Source organism: Athene cunicularia, assembly GCF_003259725.1.
Source record: "Athene cunicularia isolate RWA chromosome 15 unlocalized genomic scaffold, athCun1 chr15_part1, whole genome shotgun sequence".
Lineage (NCBI taxonomy): Eukaryota > Metazoa > Chordata > Aves > Strigiformes > Strigidae > Athene > Athene cunicularia.
Genome location: NW_020799121.1, coordinates 5,519,784 through 5,538,068, shown reverse-complemented (window position 1 = coordinate 5,538,068; position 18,285 = coordinate 5,519,784). Strand labels below are relative to the sequence as shown.

The 18,285-nt window shown below is 38.0% G+C and overlaps 1 protein-coding gene across 5 annotated transcripts in view; it reads left to right on the top strand.

Annotated features, from left to right (window-relative positions):
• CABIN1 (calcineurin binding protein 1) overlaps window positions 1-18,285 on the top strand; it is a 117,299-nt gene that overhangs the window by 77,808 nt on the left and 21,206 nt on the right. For all 5 annotated transcript variants that reach the window (XM_026859583.1, XM_026859579.1, XM_026859580.1 and 2 more), the window contains exons 30-33: window positions 5,820-5,983; window positions 8,000-8,096; window positions 9,348-9,989; window positions 10,445-10,519. In XM_026859583.1, coding sequence (XP_026715384.1) covers window positions 5,820-5,983; window positions 8,000-8,096; window positions 9,348-9,989; window positions 10,445-10,519 — 978 coding nt within the window. The remainder of the gene's footprint in view (window positions 1-5,819; window positions 5,984-7,999; window positions 8,097-9,347; window positions 9,990-10,444; window positions 10,520-18,285) is intronic.

Sequence of the window (18,285 nt, the reverse complement as noted above, 5' to 3'; positions counted from 1 at the left end):
TTTTTTTTTTTTTTTTTTTTTTTTTTTTTTTTATAGTCTAGTTAGCTGTTTCCCTTTAAAAAGAGGCAGTGTGACTTTCTGTTGACATCGTTGTAAAATCACATGGTACATGGGAACCATCTGAGTAAAAACTCCTCAAGCCTCCTGAGTGAACAAAACCCTCCAGATTCTGCCTGGCAAACAGCCAAACCCAGTGTTTTGAAAAGGCTATCTGTAGACCTCAGTTTCTGTTTCACTAATTCCACCTGAACTCGTAACTCATCATCTTAACAAGGGATTTCTGGTTTTATATAATTGCTTAGGCAGCAAGGAAATTACTCCCTTTCCCTGAGTGGGGTGTGTGTATATATGTCCCTGACTCATGCTCACACATAACAGACTCTCCAAGTGGGTATGGCTTGGGTGTTCTTTTCATAGGGTTAAATCCAATTTAATGTCAACTGTAAAATTATTGTTCTAGAAATTTGAAAAATCTGAAATTTAAGACTCTGAAAATATGTTGTATTTTGAAAAGAGAAATAAGAAATGAAAATTGTCCATTATGTTTCTTTATCAGCCTATGATAATTGGAGTATGTGGAGCATATCAATATTTTTCATGCTGCTCTCTTGCTAAAATAATTCTACAAAATTCCACAGTTCTTCCAGAAAGCATACATGCTGCTTATTCACTTGCAAGTGTGTGTGTATTAAAAAAAAAAAAAGGAAAAAAAAAAAAAAGACGATATTTACCTTGTAGACCAGGAATTGTAATCCTCCTTGGTTCTGACTTACTGAAAGGAAGTTGCTGCAGTTTTGCCTTATTTCTGTTTCATTTTCCAGGCTCGATAAAATGTCATTCATTTATTATCATACTATTTTTCATATTCTGTTACTGTACTATGTGAAGAAGGTTACCAGTAGACATGGTAGACAAGAGGAATGCTGCTTAAATACTCTGAAAAAGTTCATAATTTTTTTCTGAATTTAGCTATTACAAAAATTAGGGGCTGCTTTTTTTCCTTGATGACACAAGTCCCTGCAGCTAATAATTTTAATATTCTGAATACAGCTGGTTTTATTTCTTAATACTTTTGTACCCACTTGCATTCACAGAGGTAGAATTGTTCTGCTACATACATAGTGAATAGCAGAGTGGATGAAATGAAGAACTGAGGAAGAAAAATAATAGAATTGTCTGGAGAAAAGTAGAAAAGTCAAAATCCGGTGACAGAGTAAAATAATAAGAGATACGGGAGCATGTCAAGATTGGATGAGAAAAGGTGGTTTAGTAATTTGCGAAATGGGGGAGGGGGCAGTGGTTTTAATGGTTACACAGAACTAGCAGGAAGTCATGAGTCAAGCAAACATGCTTACTGACTTGAACTTGAGATAGAGCGATGCTTGCGGAGAGGAGCGGGGATATATCAGGGATTTGTGCTATATTTTCTTAGCTGAAAAGAGTGAGGTTTCAAATTCTGTGTCTGGAAACTGTTCAGTTTGAAACATATTCCTTTTCAGGCTCCCAGTACAAGACATTATGTTGACCTAAGTAACTGTGAAGAGGGGACAGGAGTCAAGCTAGCAGCACTTCAGTATGTTGTGCTTAACCCTGTAGTAAAACAGAGATTTTTTTAAAAAAAAAAGTGTAGGAAAGTGTGACCTTTCCAAGGATTATGCAATTATGTTTAGTTCCAACTTCTGATTTTAAAATACTGTGTAGGTTGTTGCATTACTAATCGGTGGCTTCCCTGCACCGCTCTGTTAGTTGGCTTCTTAGTTTTGTCATATTTTCTGACAATGGTTAAATCAGAGTTTTTACTAAAGGCTTTTCTTAGTGGGACATTACTGAGACTAACAAATGAAATGTTTGGTTTTGCTTTAGTCACTTGAAGGCAGCAGTGGAATTGTTTGTTGTATGTGGTGCAACTTGCACTTCTGGGACCCCTTGGAAAAAAAAGGAAAGAAAAAAAAGAGGGAATGGAGTTATAAGTAGTTGGAGGTCTTTATTAGTAGCAGTGGGTTTATTTATGTGTTTGCTTGTTATACGTGAATTAGATCATCTGAAGTATGACTACCATTTCTCCATTTTGTTAAGAAGAGAAACCGTGGAACATTTAGAGAGTAAAGTTTGATCTCTGCTTAGAAAATGGCTTACTCTGAAGCTTTGCAGTGTCAGCAGCAGCCATCCCCAGAGAAGTTTGGGTTTTGTTGAGAACTGTCAGCCTTTTCTCCTCAAGAGGCATTCCTAAACCCCAGGGAATCCCCTCCCATAAAGTTCTGGAGTAAGCAGCGTGGAGGAATAATAAGCACTTCCTTCCTTTCTATTTTCAGTGACTGAACTAGAAAGTATCCACTATTGCTGTTGCTCGCGCTCACAGACCCCTCTGCAGCGTGGTCCTCTCCACCCTCCTCCTCGAGTCTTCAGTTCTTCTTCAGGGGGAGGTTGTGCAGAAAGTTTTAAGCTGAAAAAAATTGTAAAAGTGTTACCAGGAATATGGTATACTGACTTCATTATTCAGTTTAATGTTTAATGTAAAATTCAGTATTAAGTTATCTGCAGAATTTTCATGTAGTCCTGGATTTATTTTTTTCCAGCAGTGCATATCAGGCTTGCTTCCCCCACCCCCTGCTCTTACAGAGTGTTTGTTTAGCCAGGAAGGCATGGAGAGCAGCTTGATGTTTTGGATCTTGAGAGGCATTTTGGAGTTGTTGGAAGCGTCTCACTCCTTCCTCTAGTTCCGTGTAAACAGCTTTGCTGGCTGTTGCTGAAGGGAGGAGAACCTTTCAGCTGCAGGAACCATGGCCAGCAAACAGGAGCAGTGCGTTGGATGTAAAGTCCTTCTGGTGGCCAGAGCTGGAGACGTTTATCAAGTGGCCTGAGTAGTGATAATCGTATCAGAACCTTTCAGAGACCTGCAAATGTTTGTCAGGAGGATCTGCACTCCTCTGTGTGTGTGCTTTCAAGAGAGGTACTTTGTTAACAAATCTGAATTTTCAAATGATGATATAAAAACTTAGAGTCAAACTGAATAACTTTTTCCAGTCTTCTCTCCAGTTATTTTATTACAAGCTTTGCATTTGTGTCTTTTAAAAGTTTTGTTTAAAAAGCTGAATGCTAGGATTTCTTTTTCAAAAAAAAGTTGCAGTATATGTTCTGAATTCAGAAACATTCTTCCTGAAGATTGTTGATACTTAGGAAGGAAAAATTTATGCCCGATGGGCTTAGTTAAAATTTCTCTTTGGGAGAGGTTTGAATAAGATTATAATTTGAGTCAAAGATTAAAGAAACAATCTTAAAAAGAATTCAACATCACTTATGAAATAAATTCTGATAAACTCAGTTTAACATCAGTGTTTTTTGCATATTGCTTAATAAAATCACAGTGGGTGGAATGAAGATTGTTCTGACTCCCGATGGCAGGTTTCTTTCTGCTTTTGGCTTGAGGCTGCATGTGTAACAGGCAGGTGTGTAACATCGGACAGTGATGTTATTTATGGCTGCTTTGCATTTGTAAAACTACAAGTCAGCACATGAAAAGTTAGTGACTGTCCTTTTAACATCAGACCTTCTTTTGTAATTGCAATGATAAAGGAAACTTAAAACACCCCTAATGTGAGTTTAATTTAAGCTTTTCCAATGTACCCTGTTGTAGAAAGAAGAGGAGCGTTCCCCAAAATATGCAACTTTGTTTCTGTCAGATGGACTTTGTCACCTTCAGGGCTTTCTGGCTACAATTAGCATATTCTGTCGTTGCAAATGATTTTACTGCATTATTGTAATTTCCAAGGTAGTATTAAAATGTATAGACAGGACATGTGAGAAGGAGCTGCAGAATTATTTTCAACCGATTCCAGATACAGTATCTAAAAGCTCATTCCAAGTGATCTGCTTGATTCAAATGAAGGATGAGATAATGCTGAAAAAGACCAGGAACCTACACATTGGCTGTCTTCCATTCCTACAGTATGCATCTCAGTTGACCATAAATTGGCTAAGTAGGTTGTTGCAATGTGGTGCCATTATGAGGCATTCAGTTGTTTTGGGATTTGGCAGAAACCCAGTTTACGTATGTGCAGAGAAGCAAAAAATATCAGCTCCAGAATGTGTGTGTTTCATCTGTAGCCCGAAAGGAAAGTCATTGTATAGTTTGGGGGGAAGAAAAATCTTCTCGATTTAAATAAAGTATGTGCTGTTCTAAGGAGCTGTTACCTACAAGATCTGTATGTGCTTGAGAGCTTCTGAGCTGCATGAGCAGATAAAGATCTTTGCCACTGTACTTGTGGATGTTGGTAGTTGAGGATGGGAGGAAGCGACGGTTGTGCCTCGGGGGTCTGTCATAGCACAGTTTTGGGTGCTTTCTGGAAAAGGGAAGCTATAAAAAGTTTGAAAGAAAGCTTCAGGGAGCAAAGAAGAAATATGACTTTCTCTGTAATCACTAGGGAGTAAGAGTAGAGAGCATGAGGAAAAGCAAGAGTAAGAAAATTTGGCAGAGCAGTCTGTGCATTATATGTAGTTGAAGTCAGTTTCCTATTTAAAACCACTGATATTTGTGTGTTGTTTTTCCCCAAGTTCCTATACATCTTACGGAGTAGAACTGTCGATCCTCTGGAGACATGAAGGAGCAGGGTCCGTTGTAGATAGGTCGGTTATGTATCTGCTGCTTCTGTGTGCAAATGTCATTTGTGATTGCAGTCATAATTTTCTTTCCTTCCACCTTAACATTAAGTTCTGAAGAATTTTGCTCGCACTGGAAGTAAAGCTAAAAATATCAAAGCAAGACCTTGAAAGGATAAAAGAGTAGATGTTTGTATATCCTGCTCTCTGAACAGGTTTGGAAAGCAAAATTCTTTTTCAGTCAGGTACTCCTATCAACGCGACTGTTGTTTCCTGCATTGACATAAAATGGTATACGTGACCAGAAGATTTTAATCTTAAAAAGCTGCTACAAGGAAAAGTTTCAAAACGAAATAAAGCGTGAGGGAAGGGTTTGTTCCACTGTAACAGCAGTTTTTGTTAATGGTGGTAATATAAGTTACATACTAACATAAAAGCATAGTTGTATTTGCATTGCGTTTTTTCAAATATAGTGACTAGTGCATTGACAGCATCCATACTAAACACCTGGAAAAAAATCTGTTTATGTTTGGTAGACGTTGCAAAATCTGAGCTGACTAACCATAATTAAATTATATTTTCTATCAGTCTTCAGCCTTGCTCCCCAAAGATTCCCTTGTCCCAGAAATTTAATTAGAAGGCTCAGAATGTATGCTCAAGTTTTGAATTAGCCACTGGAAAATGGATACTGCTGAGGAGTCGGATTCTTTCTATCAGTCTGGTTAGTGCTACAGTGAACACTGATGATATCAAGGCAGTAACCAAGCTACTAAGACATTTAGTAACAGATTACTTGAAGATATAAACTTTCTGTGGCTGCACAAGAGTAGCAGCTTTCAGGCCAGGAAAACTTATTTTAAGTTACTCCCTGTTTTTTATAGTAGTTGAGCTTTGGCTTAGGAAGGCGTGTTCACAGACATTTAAGAAAAATGCACAATATAATTTAGACTTTGCTTTTTTCTGGGAATAGTTCAGAAGCATATTTAGAAAGTGTGCTGCTGTGGCTTCTGCAAGCCTCACTCTTTTGCTACTGTCAGGAACCAATTGTCTTTAAAGTCAGTCCAGATCTCCCTGTCTGAAGGACCGCAGCATTTGTCTGTCCATTATTTCCCTGACCCTCAGTGAAATTCAGTATGCAGCAGAATCTGACCCATATTTTAAGATTTCTGTCCTTTTTGGTTGGATCCCTCTTTAAGAGGTTTCCTCTTTTCCTTTTTCTGCAGGGAATCTGGCGCATCCCGGTGGATGAGATCGACCGCCCGGGCAGTTTTGCATCTCATATGAACCGCTCTATTGTCTTACTGCTAAATGTGCTGTCACAACTAAAGGATTACAACACCTTGCTGAAAGTCTCATCAATGCTACAGAGGACTCCAGATCAGGGAAAGTACGATATATTTATTTTAATCCATTACTTTGTAAAGATTTAAATATATTTTGTTCACTGTCTAACTATTTTATTTAAAGAGATTCTTAGTTTAGGGAAAAAGTCTTTGGACAGATTTTCTTGGGAATAGAGTGGAATTATGGTTCATTTTTCTCAGGATTACAATTACAGGATTTCCATAATAGAGTCTAGAATTTATCTGCATTTCTCTGGAAATTGAGAGCAGCCATACAGCTGCCTTAACAGACTTGCAGAGGTTTTCTATCATGTGGAGGGATTCACTGGTGGAACAGAGCATCGTGACTTCTGCACGCCTCTGCTGGCCTCTTACATAAGAGTTGTGTCCAGTGAGGGAGGTCACAGCTCAGGCATCCTGCCTTCCTGTAATCCTTGACAGACTGAACAATGGTTATGTGCCTATTGGCAGCTGATGCTATTTTAAAAGCTTATCCTATTTAGGGGTGATCTAATTTTAATTGCATTAACCTTATTTAAGAAAAAAAAAGCCATTTAATGTGAGCTATATACAGATTAATATCAATGGGAAGACGAAAATAAACATCTAAGGAAAACAGTGAAGCAATTGAGGTAAAATTCTAGTAGCTTGCCGAGTAGGAAATGTTGACATTAATCTCTGGTAAATTCTTAAGAAATTGAACTGAATGCTTAATGGCAATAAGTTGGAAGCATTGAAGGTTTCTTCATCTGTTTCTGAGCGTGAGTGCATGTGAATTTGCATAGACTATAGTATGTCTGGGAATATGTCACCACACGTTCAGCAAGCTTGAAGCCAAAAATACTTTGACTTTTAGCGTATCACAAGTACTGGACCATAGAAGGTTTAAATTCTGTCCTAAGCAAACCCACAGTTGTACTAAAAATACTATGTTATTTATAAGTCTAGACTGACTTTAACAAACAAGTAATTCGACATGTTGGATCAGCCAGTGCCAGCCATGGTGAACTGCAATCATTACAGGAACTTACAAATGCAAATATTCTGGGTGTGTCTGGTACATGCCTGTAACAACCCTGTTTTTAAAAATAAGGTGGTTTTAGCTGAACTTTGGTTATTACTGAAATAATGAGGAGTCAGGTTTTTGTATCTTCTGTCTGAAAAGCAAACCATAAAATTACTAATGTAATACTTTAGAGAGAAAATACATCTGTGAAGAATGTTGGCTTTTTGACTGAAATGGTACCCTTCAAAATTATTTACTTTTTAGCCCCCTCATTAAAACCAGTCAATTCTGAAAGAGAAATTCAGTTTTCCATCAAACTCAATTAGGTGGGATTGATGGCTGGAGATGTTTTCCTTGAAAGTGGAATAAAGCGTTGTCTCAGAACACACAAGTTACAGTGCTCTAGTAAATTACATGAAGCTGTAGAGTGATTAAGCTTTACACATACAATTGGGGGGTTTTATAATACTAAATTGGAAGAAGGTATTGGCACACCAGTGTTTTAGCTCTTAAAAAACCTAGATTCAAAGGCAACTGATATGACCAAAGAGAAATGATTTGCCAGTGTCCATAATCACACATGCATGGTTTATCCAGAATGTGATAATCACCTGACAGTTCAAGACAGCTTTGTGTGACTAATACTCTTTTTCAAGAAAAGTTTTGAACAAAAAGCTGGTATTTGAGGGGCACAGAAAACTAGATATACAAAAACTAATGCTGGTTGTCTTGGTTTGCTCTGGGATTAGGTTGGTTTGGGTTTGTTGGTTTTTTTTTTTAGTTTCTCCCCTCTGTAGATAGTGCTATCTTTTTTGTTTCATTCATGTCGTCTTTGATGATTGTGGAGAGGGGAGAATTGGAGGGAAACATAGGTAAAGCGTTATATTTCAATATGCAACTGTGTATGTTTTGTTTGCTTTCTTCTAACTTATTTTAAAACTGCTATGGTGGGAGGTGTTTTGTTGGGATTTTTTTTAACGTCCTGGTTCTTGCTTTTAAAGCCTTACGAGGTTTTGGCAGTTAGCTTAATTTCTGTTATCTTATTGTGACACAGGAAGTACTTGCGTGATGCAGATCGCCAAGTTCTGGCCCAGCAAGCCTTTGTGCTTACAGTAAAAGTGTTGGAGGACACTCTCAACGATCTGACACAGGTAAGGGAGCAGTGTGTTTAATGGCCATTGATTTAGTAATTAGATTTTTCTAGGTTCAGTTTACTCATTCCTCATTTTATTCCTCCTCCTGTGGCTGAAGAGCTACATTATCATCACTTATTTCTAATACCTTTTGTTTACATGCAACTACACAGAAAACTTTCTTGTAGTATTGTTTTTCATTTTTGAGATCCGGTAACAAATACAATTGTTGAGAATGGATTGCAGTAAGTTTGGTTTGACTGTCCCTTAAATTTCAAATTAGGGTAGTTACATGGAGTATAAGAACAGCTGCATTTTAGGTGGGGTCTGCTGGAAATTTCCTTTTAAAATTAGCTAAGATTCTTCTTGCAAAACAAAACCAGACAACTAGATATTGCATGCCTAGACATTTTTAACTGCTAGTCCGTGATAGAACCACACCTGTTACACCTGTTATTATGTTTAATTGTAGTTTAGATTTCATTTTAAAAGCTCACATAGAGACTAATCAGTTTCCAGGATAAGATGACTGGAAATCAGAAGCTTATTTGGTAAACACATTCAAGGAAGAGCTTGTTCCTAAGGGTTTTCCAAGTTAACAGTTATTTGTTAATAGTTCAACAAATGAAATTAAAACATCCTTAAGAACAGTGAAACTCTGTGTATGAAAGTTTGTTCATAAATCTGGATGGAAGAGTTGTATCATTAGCAATCTTTGAAAGAATAGGTGACATACTGAGGGTTTCTACCTTTGGACCGTCACCAAAGTAAAGGTACAAAAATTAAAATACTGTAGCAGAGTTTAGCATACCTCTTGATTTACTAACAAGAAGAAAGTTATGTAAGAGCAATCAAAGGGAAGAGTCATAAATTTGAGGCAGTTCTGCAGCTGCCAGAAGAAACAGGTTCAGTTTTGACTTCAATACATTAAAAGAATATATTGTGCTATTAAAACCTTGGATTTCATTTAGTTGGATCTCACAGTATAAACTGAAGTAGTGGGAGAAAAAAAACTATTGCAGCTTTGGTTCAGCCTGTGCTGTTGATTTTTCTGTGGTGTTTTCACTGATTAAAATACTTTAAAGGTAAGACTTGTGGCTTGGATTAATTAATATTCAGGAACAAACCAGAACGAATAAAGAATAAATGTATTTTCTTCAGCAGAGGCAGTAATGTAGGGGTACTCATAGTCAGTATTCATGGTGGTCATAGCTGTGCTCAAATGCTTTCTGATTTCAATAATAGAGAAGAATGACTTCTTTTACTAAGGTTTCAGAAGATCAGAGTTCCAAGTCTTCTAACCTTGCTTCAGGGAGGATGACAACAGACGTCTCTAATAAAACTAGTGCTGAAGAGGGGAAAGATGTCCTTCCCAAAAAGCCAGTTTTATCAGATGGAGTAGTACACAGTACTGAAAATGGAGTAAAGGAAGTGACCCAGGGACAAATTCCAAATGCTATGGATATATTGGAACAAGAGGACAAGAATGACAAGGAAATTAAAGAGCTCCCTGGGCCTGGTTCAGTTGAGCCTATGGATCTTGATGGATATTCCAATGACCCTGAAAAAATGGATTCTTCATGTAAACGCAGTGAGCCAGACCGTCTTCAGTCTGGCAAGAACTCAAAGGAGAGAGCTCCAGAGAGCCGGACTCCAGAACTTTCTTTGGAAGAGCTAAGTATCAGCTCAAAACATCAGCAGCAGGCAGCTAAAGGAGTAGTTCAAGCACTACCTACAGAAGAACCTGTCCAGAGATCAAGCCGGAAGAGGAAATTACTTGAGGATGTGGAGTCTGGGAAAACTCTTCTGCTTGATGCTTATCGAGTATGGCAGCAAGGTCAGAAGGTTATGGCCTATGACCTGGGTAAAATCGAGAAGATCATGTCTGAAACGTACATGCTGATTAAACAGGTAAAATATTTTATCATTAATTGTACTTTCTCTGTGACCTCAGACATGATTATAGAGTAACAATAACTGCCAAACTAAGCAGTATAAAATTGGCCTTTTATCTGTTCAAAAATTGGGGAGATAAATAATCTCCTGAAGGACCACTCTCTTGACAAGACCACTACTGGAGGGGAGGGGAGGGGGGGGGGAAGTAGGACCCTCCATTGAACTGTATTTCTGAAATCAGTTAAGAACTATAATACCAATTATGTGGGGTTTGTTCATGCTAAATGTTAGTTTGAGTTGAGAGTTGTGTATCTTTGAATATATACTCCTGAATAACTGAAGATCACTGTTCTGCTGTAGAAGTGCTGCTTCTCCCCCTTACTCCTGTACTCTACATCCCATCTGAATTTAATTACACTTATGGATGAGCTAAGTAATTATGACTTAATTAGTTGTGATTCTCTGTTCAGGTGGACGAAGAAGCAGCACTTGAACAGGCAGTCAAGTTTTGCCAGGTGCATATGGGAGCATCAGCACAGAAACAGGTAAGCTTGCTGAAGTCCCTGGCTCCTTGTAGCAAGCTTTTATTACTTAGGCTGATACAGTGAAGTCTATTGCTGAGTATTTGCAGCAGTTGGAAATATCTACTTTCTTTGTATTGTTGTCATCTCAGATAAGTTGGGTCACAGTATTGTAGGGAGCTCATCCCTTTTGTTAGGGTCATTGCTACTGTTTGTGTCAGGCTTGAAGGACAGTTTGCATGCCCAGAAGCTTTCAGGGAAACTCTAGTCAATCTTCAAATTTAAATATTTATGGCATGCTACAGTTTTCTTAATGGTCCACATCATTCCTCAGGATTTCATGGATGGTAATTACTTCTCTCTGATCCCTAAGGGCTAACAACCTCATCAGCTCTTCCCTTGCTAACATTGCACTCTGCTCCAGGGGTACCAAATATCTTTTCTCTCAACTTGCATAGTTGAGAATCTGGTTTTAACTCTTACATTTTCCAGTTTGGTTTTTAGCTTGTAGTTTCTGGGTTTATCCAGCGAACAATTATAGAGCTTTAAAAGGATTGTTATTTTTCAGTCCTTAATGTGAAAGCAAAGCCAAGAAGTAAAATGGATGAATGACATGTTTAGTGGTCATTCATTTTGCCAGCAAACCATCGTTGAAAACTCCAAACTAATTTCTAGGTTTGTACTTCCTGTAATTTTTGCCACCAGCACACAATGAAGCAGTTATTCAGCAGATTTTGACTAGAAGATAAAATACATTTTTGAAGGAAAAAATCTGTGTTCCTAGTTAATAGTCTGTGTTTTAATACTGCTCAGGGCTTGGTGCGTGTTTTGTGATTTGAAAACATAGTCTGTGTTATCGATTGCTAGCTCTCAAAAAGTAATTAAAATAGGTTTTGTTCAAAAGTATGCAGAAAAAAATCTGTTGTGCAACTTCTAAGCCTTCTGTTGCCTTTGAGTTTGTCACAAGTGGTGGTCTGTATCCATGCCTAAGTTTGTAAAACAGGAGGTATCTCTAGGATTTTCTGTACGAGGAAGGTAGATAACTATATGTTGAATCATGTTCAGTACTAATTTAAAGTCGAGCTCTTTCAGAAATGTGTTGAACAAACTTGTTTTATAAGCTGCAGAAATATATTCTGGTTTTCTGCAGTTTGTCTCTTCTGTCCTTCAAGTATCTCTTCTCCTATTATTTCATCTTCCCATCATCTCCTGTAACTTCATCTTCCTGTCATGTGTCTAACCCAGTAGAAGTGTACAGGAACTACATGCTGTGACCAGACTAGAGATATCCACACACTGCATTTCAAATTGTCACTTACCAGGAAAAAAGTATTATGGTTGCAGGGAGGGGGAGAATTGCCAGCTTCATCACTTGATTCTTTCCCTGGGCACTAATTTTCATAAAAACTGAAGGACAGTAAAAGTCAGAATTTCTCATCATACTCCAAATTTGTTTGAGGCTTTTCTTCTGTAAAACACACCCATCTCTGCTTTGCGAAAGTATGAGCTTTTGAGGAGGTACATCTCTGATGTTAACAAGTTATATATTGTCTTAATGTGAAAAGGATTTGAATACCTATTTCACCTGTTCTTCAAATTAAAGGCATTTCTTAAACCTCTAGATAATTATTTTTAGCTTCTGAAGTGAACCTGGCATATATCACCAGGACACTGCCTCTGTTCTTCAGATTTTTTAAACCTAACCTCAGTGCACATTGCCTGGTCCTCACTTCAGCGTGTTAATGTGCGTGACAAATGCCTCTCAGAACTAAAGCACAGCTGTGTTGGAGATGCTGGATAATAGGTAGAAGAACTTACAAGGTGAACCTTCTGTATTATATATAGAGGTAAGAGATCTTTTTTTTAGGTTTTTCTGCGTAGTTGAGCTGAAGAAAATTGAGGCTGTGGGTCAGCTCCCGTAACAAGGTTTAGTGCAGTCTACTCCGCAAGTTCAGGAAAAGCAGAGATTTGTGTCTTTTGTGAAAGGTTCCAGATACTATTTTTTCATTTTGTTTCCATTTAAGATATGTTCTTTCCAGTGGAGCCTGAACCTTGTGTTTTCATGCACTATTCTGTTGAATCTGTGGGTTCTTGTTCTCCTCATCTCATTTTGATGAATGTTGTTTTACTGGTGATAATGTCTTGCCCAGGAGGGTAGAGGAAGTTCAGTTCGTCATGGCACTGTTACACAGTATTTGTTCTAGACAAGATTGCCTTCACACTAAATTTCTTCCTGAAATGGTATTAGTTTTAGTTGTCAGGAGGTGTGCCAACCTGTGTTTTTTCCCTGTGCTGTGTAGAAAGTTTGAGTCTTGAGTATTCATAAAGGTTTCCAGTTGTTAATGCTGAGATAAAAATTATCTAAGAGTGCATTTAGTTAAAATGTGTGTTTGTACAGTGCATCTCCTAGCAGAGTGACAGAAAAGGATGTAAAATAGTTTTTCGTTATTACATTTTTAGGGAAGTAACTTTCTCTAATTTATGTTCCTCAGGAAGTCAGTAACATTTTTTCATTGAACTGTAGAAATGAACAGAAATGTCAAGAGACGTATTCTAGTGGAAGTGTTTCTTTGCTCATAGTCTGGTATTTAAGATTTTAATTTTTATTAAAAAAGAAACAGGCTGAGCCAAAATTAAGAATTTCCTTGTTTATCTTAGAGGGAGGGAAATAGACGTCATCACACTGGTTTATGACTTCAAAATAAAAAGAATTTGCTAGTAAGCTTCTTTAAAAAGTAATGTTACTGCTTGCTTTTTGGATGTATTCACCTTTTTAAAAAATACTCAACATACTCACATATATCAGCCAAGTTCCTTGCTGGGCTTTGTTGAAGATTCTGGGTATGTGATTATTATGCCAACTCTTCCAGCAAAGTCCAGAGTTACTCAGGCACGTGGCAAAACATCAGAATGGTGAAAAACCTGCACGCAAACGTGAAAGAAGATACAATAGGTGAGCCAGTATTAACGGCACTAGAAGTTAGGAGATTTCCTGTTAAATCACTTGAAATAAAACATACCTCTTAATGTGATGTACTTTGAAGCTTGTAAACATTGGCTTTTAGGAGGCATTCCTAGCTAATGAGATTATTACATACTGCAGTCTCATTTTCATCTGTTTCTAGCAGGATCTTGTAAGCTGTGTGAAGCTGCCCTACTACTAGTGTAATACTATGAATTAGCGTGGAGACACAGGAATAGCCACTCTTGTAGACATCTGTCTGTTTTCAACAGACTGAATCCTGTTTTATTTAAAATTGGCAAGTATTTACCTTCTGTAAACAAATGATGTCATGTATAGAGCTGCCGCAGCCCAGAGAAGTGCTTTGTTTTGGATAGTTTGAGTAGGTTTAGAGGGCCTGTAGTTCTTCAGTCACTTATCCCAAGAAATTGACAGTCAAAAAAAAAAAAAAAAGAGGACATAAAATCCACCTTGATATATGCCTTTCTCTGCTGGCTGTTGTATTTTACGTTCCAGGCAGTATATTATTTCTTTACAGAAGTTTTCATTTGCTACTAAAATTAGGAATTGTTTGAATTATGGCTTTTCAGCTTTCTTCCAGAGTTTTTAACCTAAATATTTAACAACTCCATTGAAATCTTTTTATATGCCTCTTCAGGCATAAACAGAAAACAATATGGCAATCAGTAAACGGAATTTGACAAAGTGGGTTGTTATACTTTTCTGATGAGATCTAATCTTTTTAATAGCTTGGCAATACTGTGGTCCTTTCAGCTGATTTCAGAAATCCTCTGTAGTTCTCAGGACTGATGGAATGTTAACATGTATTGAGCCAGTGAGACTCTAGCATCTTCTACAGTCAGCTAAATACTGGGGGAAGTGGCTTAGAAAAGTTGGCTCCCAGCTTTGAAGAAGGCAGAAGAAGGTGGTGATGCAAAACCTTACCACGATAAATTCCTGTGCTCCTGGAGAACTGTTGAAATTGAAGGTGTTCTTGATTGAAATATGACACATCAGCAAAGAAATTAACGTAGATATCTTGTCATGAGATCTTGCATAGGGTGGCGACATACCCTGCTCGTGACAGGGACAGAAGGTTGTGTTTCAGAAAGGGGCCCTTTATACATGGGGCTGCTGTTCAGGTGTGGCTTAATGTCGTTACAAGGTGCTTAACAGTGTGCTTGTGCTTAGGCTGTACTACCTCTAACAGAAAGGTGTACCTGTGTGTACTCCGTATGGGCTTGGATAAAATGTTACAGGAGTAGAGCTGTAGTGTGGTGAGGAACCTTACCAGTTAAACAAAATCAGTCAAGCATCACCTTATCCATTAAACATCTTCTCAAACTTAATTGAATTTAACTATTACTTTCAGGAGTAATTGATGTTTTCCAATAGCAAACACAATTTTGCTTTACCAAATCTTGATAATGGGGGCTTTGAGTTTTTAATGTCTAATGCAGAAGCAGCTGAAGACCTGTAACAGTCCTTCGAGAGGCAACCAAAGAGAGACAAGAGTTTGAAAAAGCTGCTGGTAGATACGACATAAATTAATCCATGTATATTACCATACAGGGGGGAGACTTGAACTTACTGAACAATTTGTACTGTGTTTGTATTAAGCTGGGTTCAGTGTTACTGCAATAAGTATTTACTGTGAAGCCATAATGGTGAAGTAAAATATGAGCTTGTAACACTATCTAAGCTGAAAGTGAAATTCGGGAGGGGAAGACTAAAACGTGCAGTTTTTTATTTTTAATAACAAGGAAAATCCTTTATGGTGTGTGGGAACAGAGTAGCATAAATGGGTGAGATTCCAGTAATTGATATAAAAATGTGTTCACTGTTAGTTGCTGGGAGATTTCTTTCAGTATTCCAAAACAACAACAGTAATAATTTTAAGTAGTGATGTATTTGTCAGCTTCAGCACACTTTGGTTCATAAAAGTGGTGATGCAACATTCTTAAACACTGATATTAATGCTGCTGCTTCTTTCTTATCATATCCTCAGAGTTAAGAGGACAAGGGCAATATTGTCTGATCAGTTTTCAGTGTTACAGAAGATTGTCCAGCGAACACTTTGATAATAAATACCATTTTATCTGTTACAACAGTGTAATCATCAGCCCTTCAGAGATCTTGTTTTGCTGCTTGTTGCGTATCTGCTCTTGTAGAATGCATGCTGAGGATTTAACGAAGTATCTTCTCAAATACTCACGTTTTCTAGTATTGCCTATTGACCCTTTAGCCTATTGCACTGTTTTTAAAAATAAGAGACTGAAGTTCCAGACACTACTTAAATTTAGTTCAGACTATTGCAGCTTCTGAAGTGGGTATGACTACCAGTAATGACCCATCAGGAGTAGTGTTGTGACTCCAAAGACATTTCATTGCCTATGCTAGTATTTAAAGTCATGAAGCAAGTAGTCTTGTAACTGGAAAAGGTGAGAGAGTGGTAGCCCATCTCATCTGATGGGGGGTTTTGTAACTGAGGGAAGAAAGTAAGTAGTTCTGTTCGAACTTACGAGTTGTGATGGTGTTGGATTTTTCTGAATTTTTTTTTTTGTTTAAAGTAACATCCTCTGGAAGACATGATGGTGAGTCATAGTATAAGAACATAGCATTGTTGAATCAGCACTTTAACGTGAGAATTGGTGCTAGAAGAAGTAAGCCTGTTTCCTTGGTGGCTGGTCCTACCTGTGCCATGGTACATGCTCCTCTGTGCTGGCACAGGCATTTGTATGGCCAGGCAGCACACTGCATGGGAGAGCAGGTGTGGCTGAAAGTCATTCCTCTTTTTGTCCTTTCCTGTTTAAGTTCTTAATTGTGAGCAAGATTTTTGATATACATATATCAAATGGGCTGAAGTTGCTATCCAGCATGGTCACTGTGTCATTAGTAGTTAAGTTACTAAAATTACACTAAGGTCAAGCAGCCTTTTGAAGGACGGTTGTTCTTTTCTTTGATTTTCTCAGTCTGAGAATGTTATCAAAAAATTTGCAGAAAACCTGAAAGCAGTCAGCTGTTGCTCTGAGTTATAAGATATATTTTTAGTCTTGCCAACTATGATTTTCAGATGAAATTAATGGTCCCTGGAAATGGAATACCAAGAAAGCCTTGTTGAGGGAGAATGAAAGATTAAGAGGCAGACTAGTTTGACCTTGACATAGCATTATACTTAAACATGGGGTCCTAAGGGCCAAGGAAGGGATGTGCTGGCAGAAAGCAGTTGTGAGTTTCTAGATAATTAGAGAATTTCTAATAAGCCATTTCACTGACTGCCTAAAATTGATCATATTAAATTCTTCATTTTATATATAACGGTGATGTCTGTGATACTGTTAAGAATGTGTCAGCATGGGAAAGTTATTGCAGCACAAAAGCTAGGATAGAGTTTTGTAGTGCACAGAATATTCTGTTAATGCATGTGGAGATACTTCAGTCTAAGAACACATCTGTCTTTTTTTCTTGACTTGCAATATGAAAAAGTATTTTTATTACTGTGGGCTTAATATTGAATGCCTTAATACTAAAATTACAGCTTTCATCAGTGTTGAAACTGTCATGACAGGTAGCCTGAAGAAGACAGGTAAAACTTTGCGATTGTGTGTTGCCAATCCCGAGAACTGAATCTATATAAAACAAATAGCTTAAAACATTGCAGACATCAACACTGCATGCAGGGCTGGATTTAACATCTCTAAAAATACAATAGCATTCAAAGGCAAAGTTCCAAAATGCCACTAAGTCCCTAGTCCTGTGTTGTGACCCTTGAGAATGTGGGACTGTATGTAGAAAGTCCTAGTAATGGGTAGTGTTGTAGCAGCTGAAATTTCTATTGGCTCTTCACAATATAGTATATCATCTAAATGTCATGAGAAGAGACTATTTCAACATTGCTGAGTTATTTAAGACTCACTGCTGCCTTAGCCAAAAAAATCCTTGCTCTGGGACCAACTCCATCCCTGAAGAGTGAGGGAGAGAAAAGAAATTTCAACCACCCTTTCCTGTTCTAGCTGCGAGACCTCAAGCTCTCCCTGCACCATTCTGACTGATTAAATCTTCCTTTTCACCCTTGGCTTCACTCGCCTCTTCCATAGTAACACATCCATGACCACCACCTCCCACTGTCTGGTTCCAAACTCAGAGGGCACTCCTTGTTTCCCTCTCTAAACCTGCAGTCAAAACTCCTCAGCAGCTTTCAGTGTCAGCTCTAATTAAACGTGATGCTTCATGAAGAAGCTGCCACTAGAATCAAAACAAGTAAATTTTATTATAAACACAAAGGCACAGTCAGGTTATGCAAATCAGCCATGCCTTTTAGGCTCCTGGCAGGCTGCCAGCGTGATCCCTGATTTTATATAAAAGTTTTGCTGCTGCTTTAATATAAAAGCAGTATTTGTTGAGGAAAGGCACTGTTTTATAGCTGCTACTCTAGTTCCAAAACAGGTAACTGAGGTCTTATTTTCTCCTTTCACCAGTGTTTAACTCTTGCTAGTGCTGGCAATGAGTTATCTTAAACCACAACCTAGTCCTGGAGAATTTTAGGGGATCATAGGTGATGGGCTTGCTGTACGGGAAGTCTGCAGCTGGAACTGCACATAACCTCAGAAGTGCTCAGATTGACTCTGGAGTGTCAGTCTAGTGATGTTACAGTCTCTATGTTGGACCTTACAGTGAATGTGACATTTTATTTGGAAAAAGAAAAATTATCTTCTGTGAGTGAAGCTAGAGGGCACCTCAGTGGTTTTTTTCCCTTCTGCCGTGGAATGCAGTCAGCACTGTGGTGACATGGTCTTTTAGGCTTTTGTCTTCAAGGAGAAAATTTGAG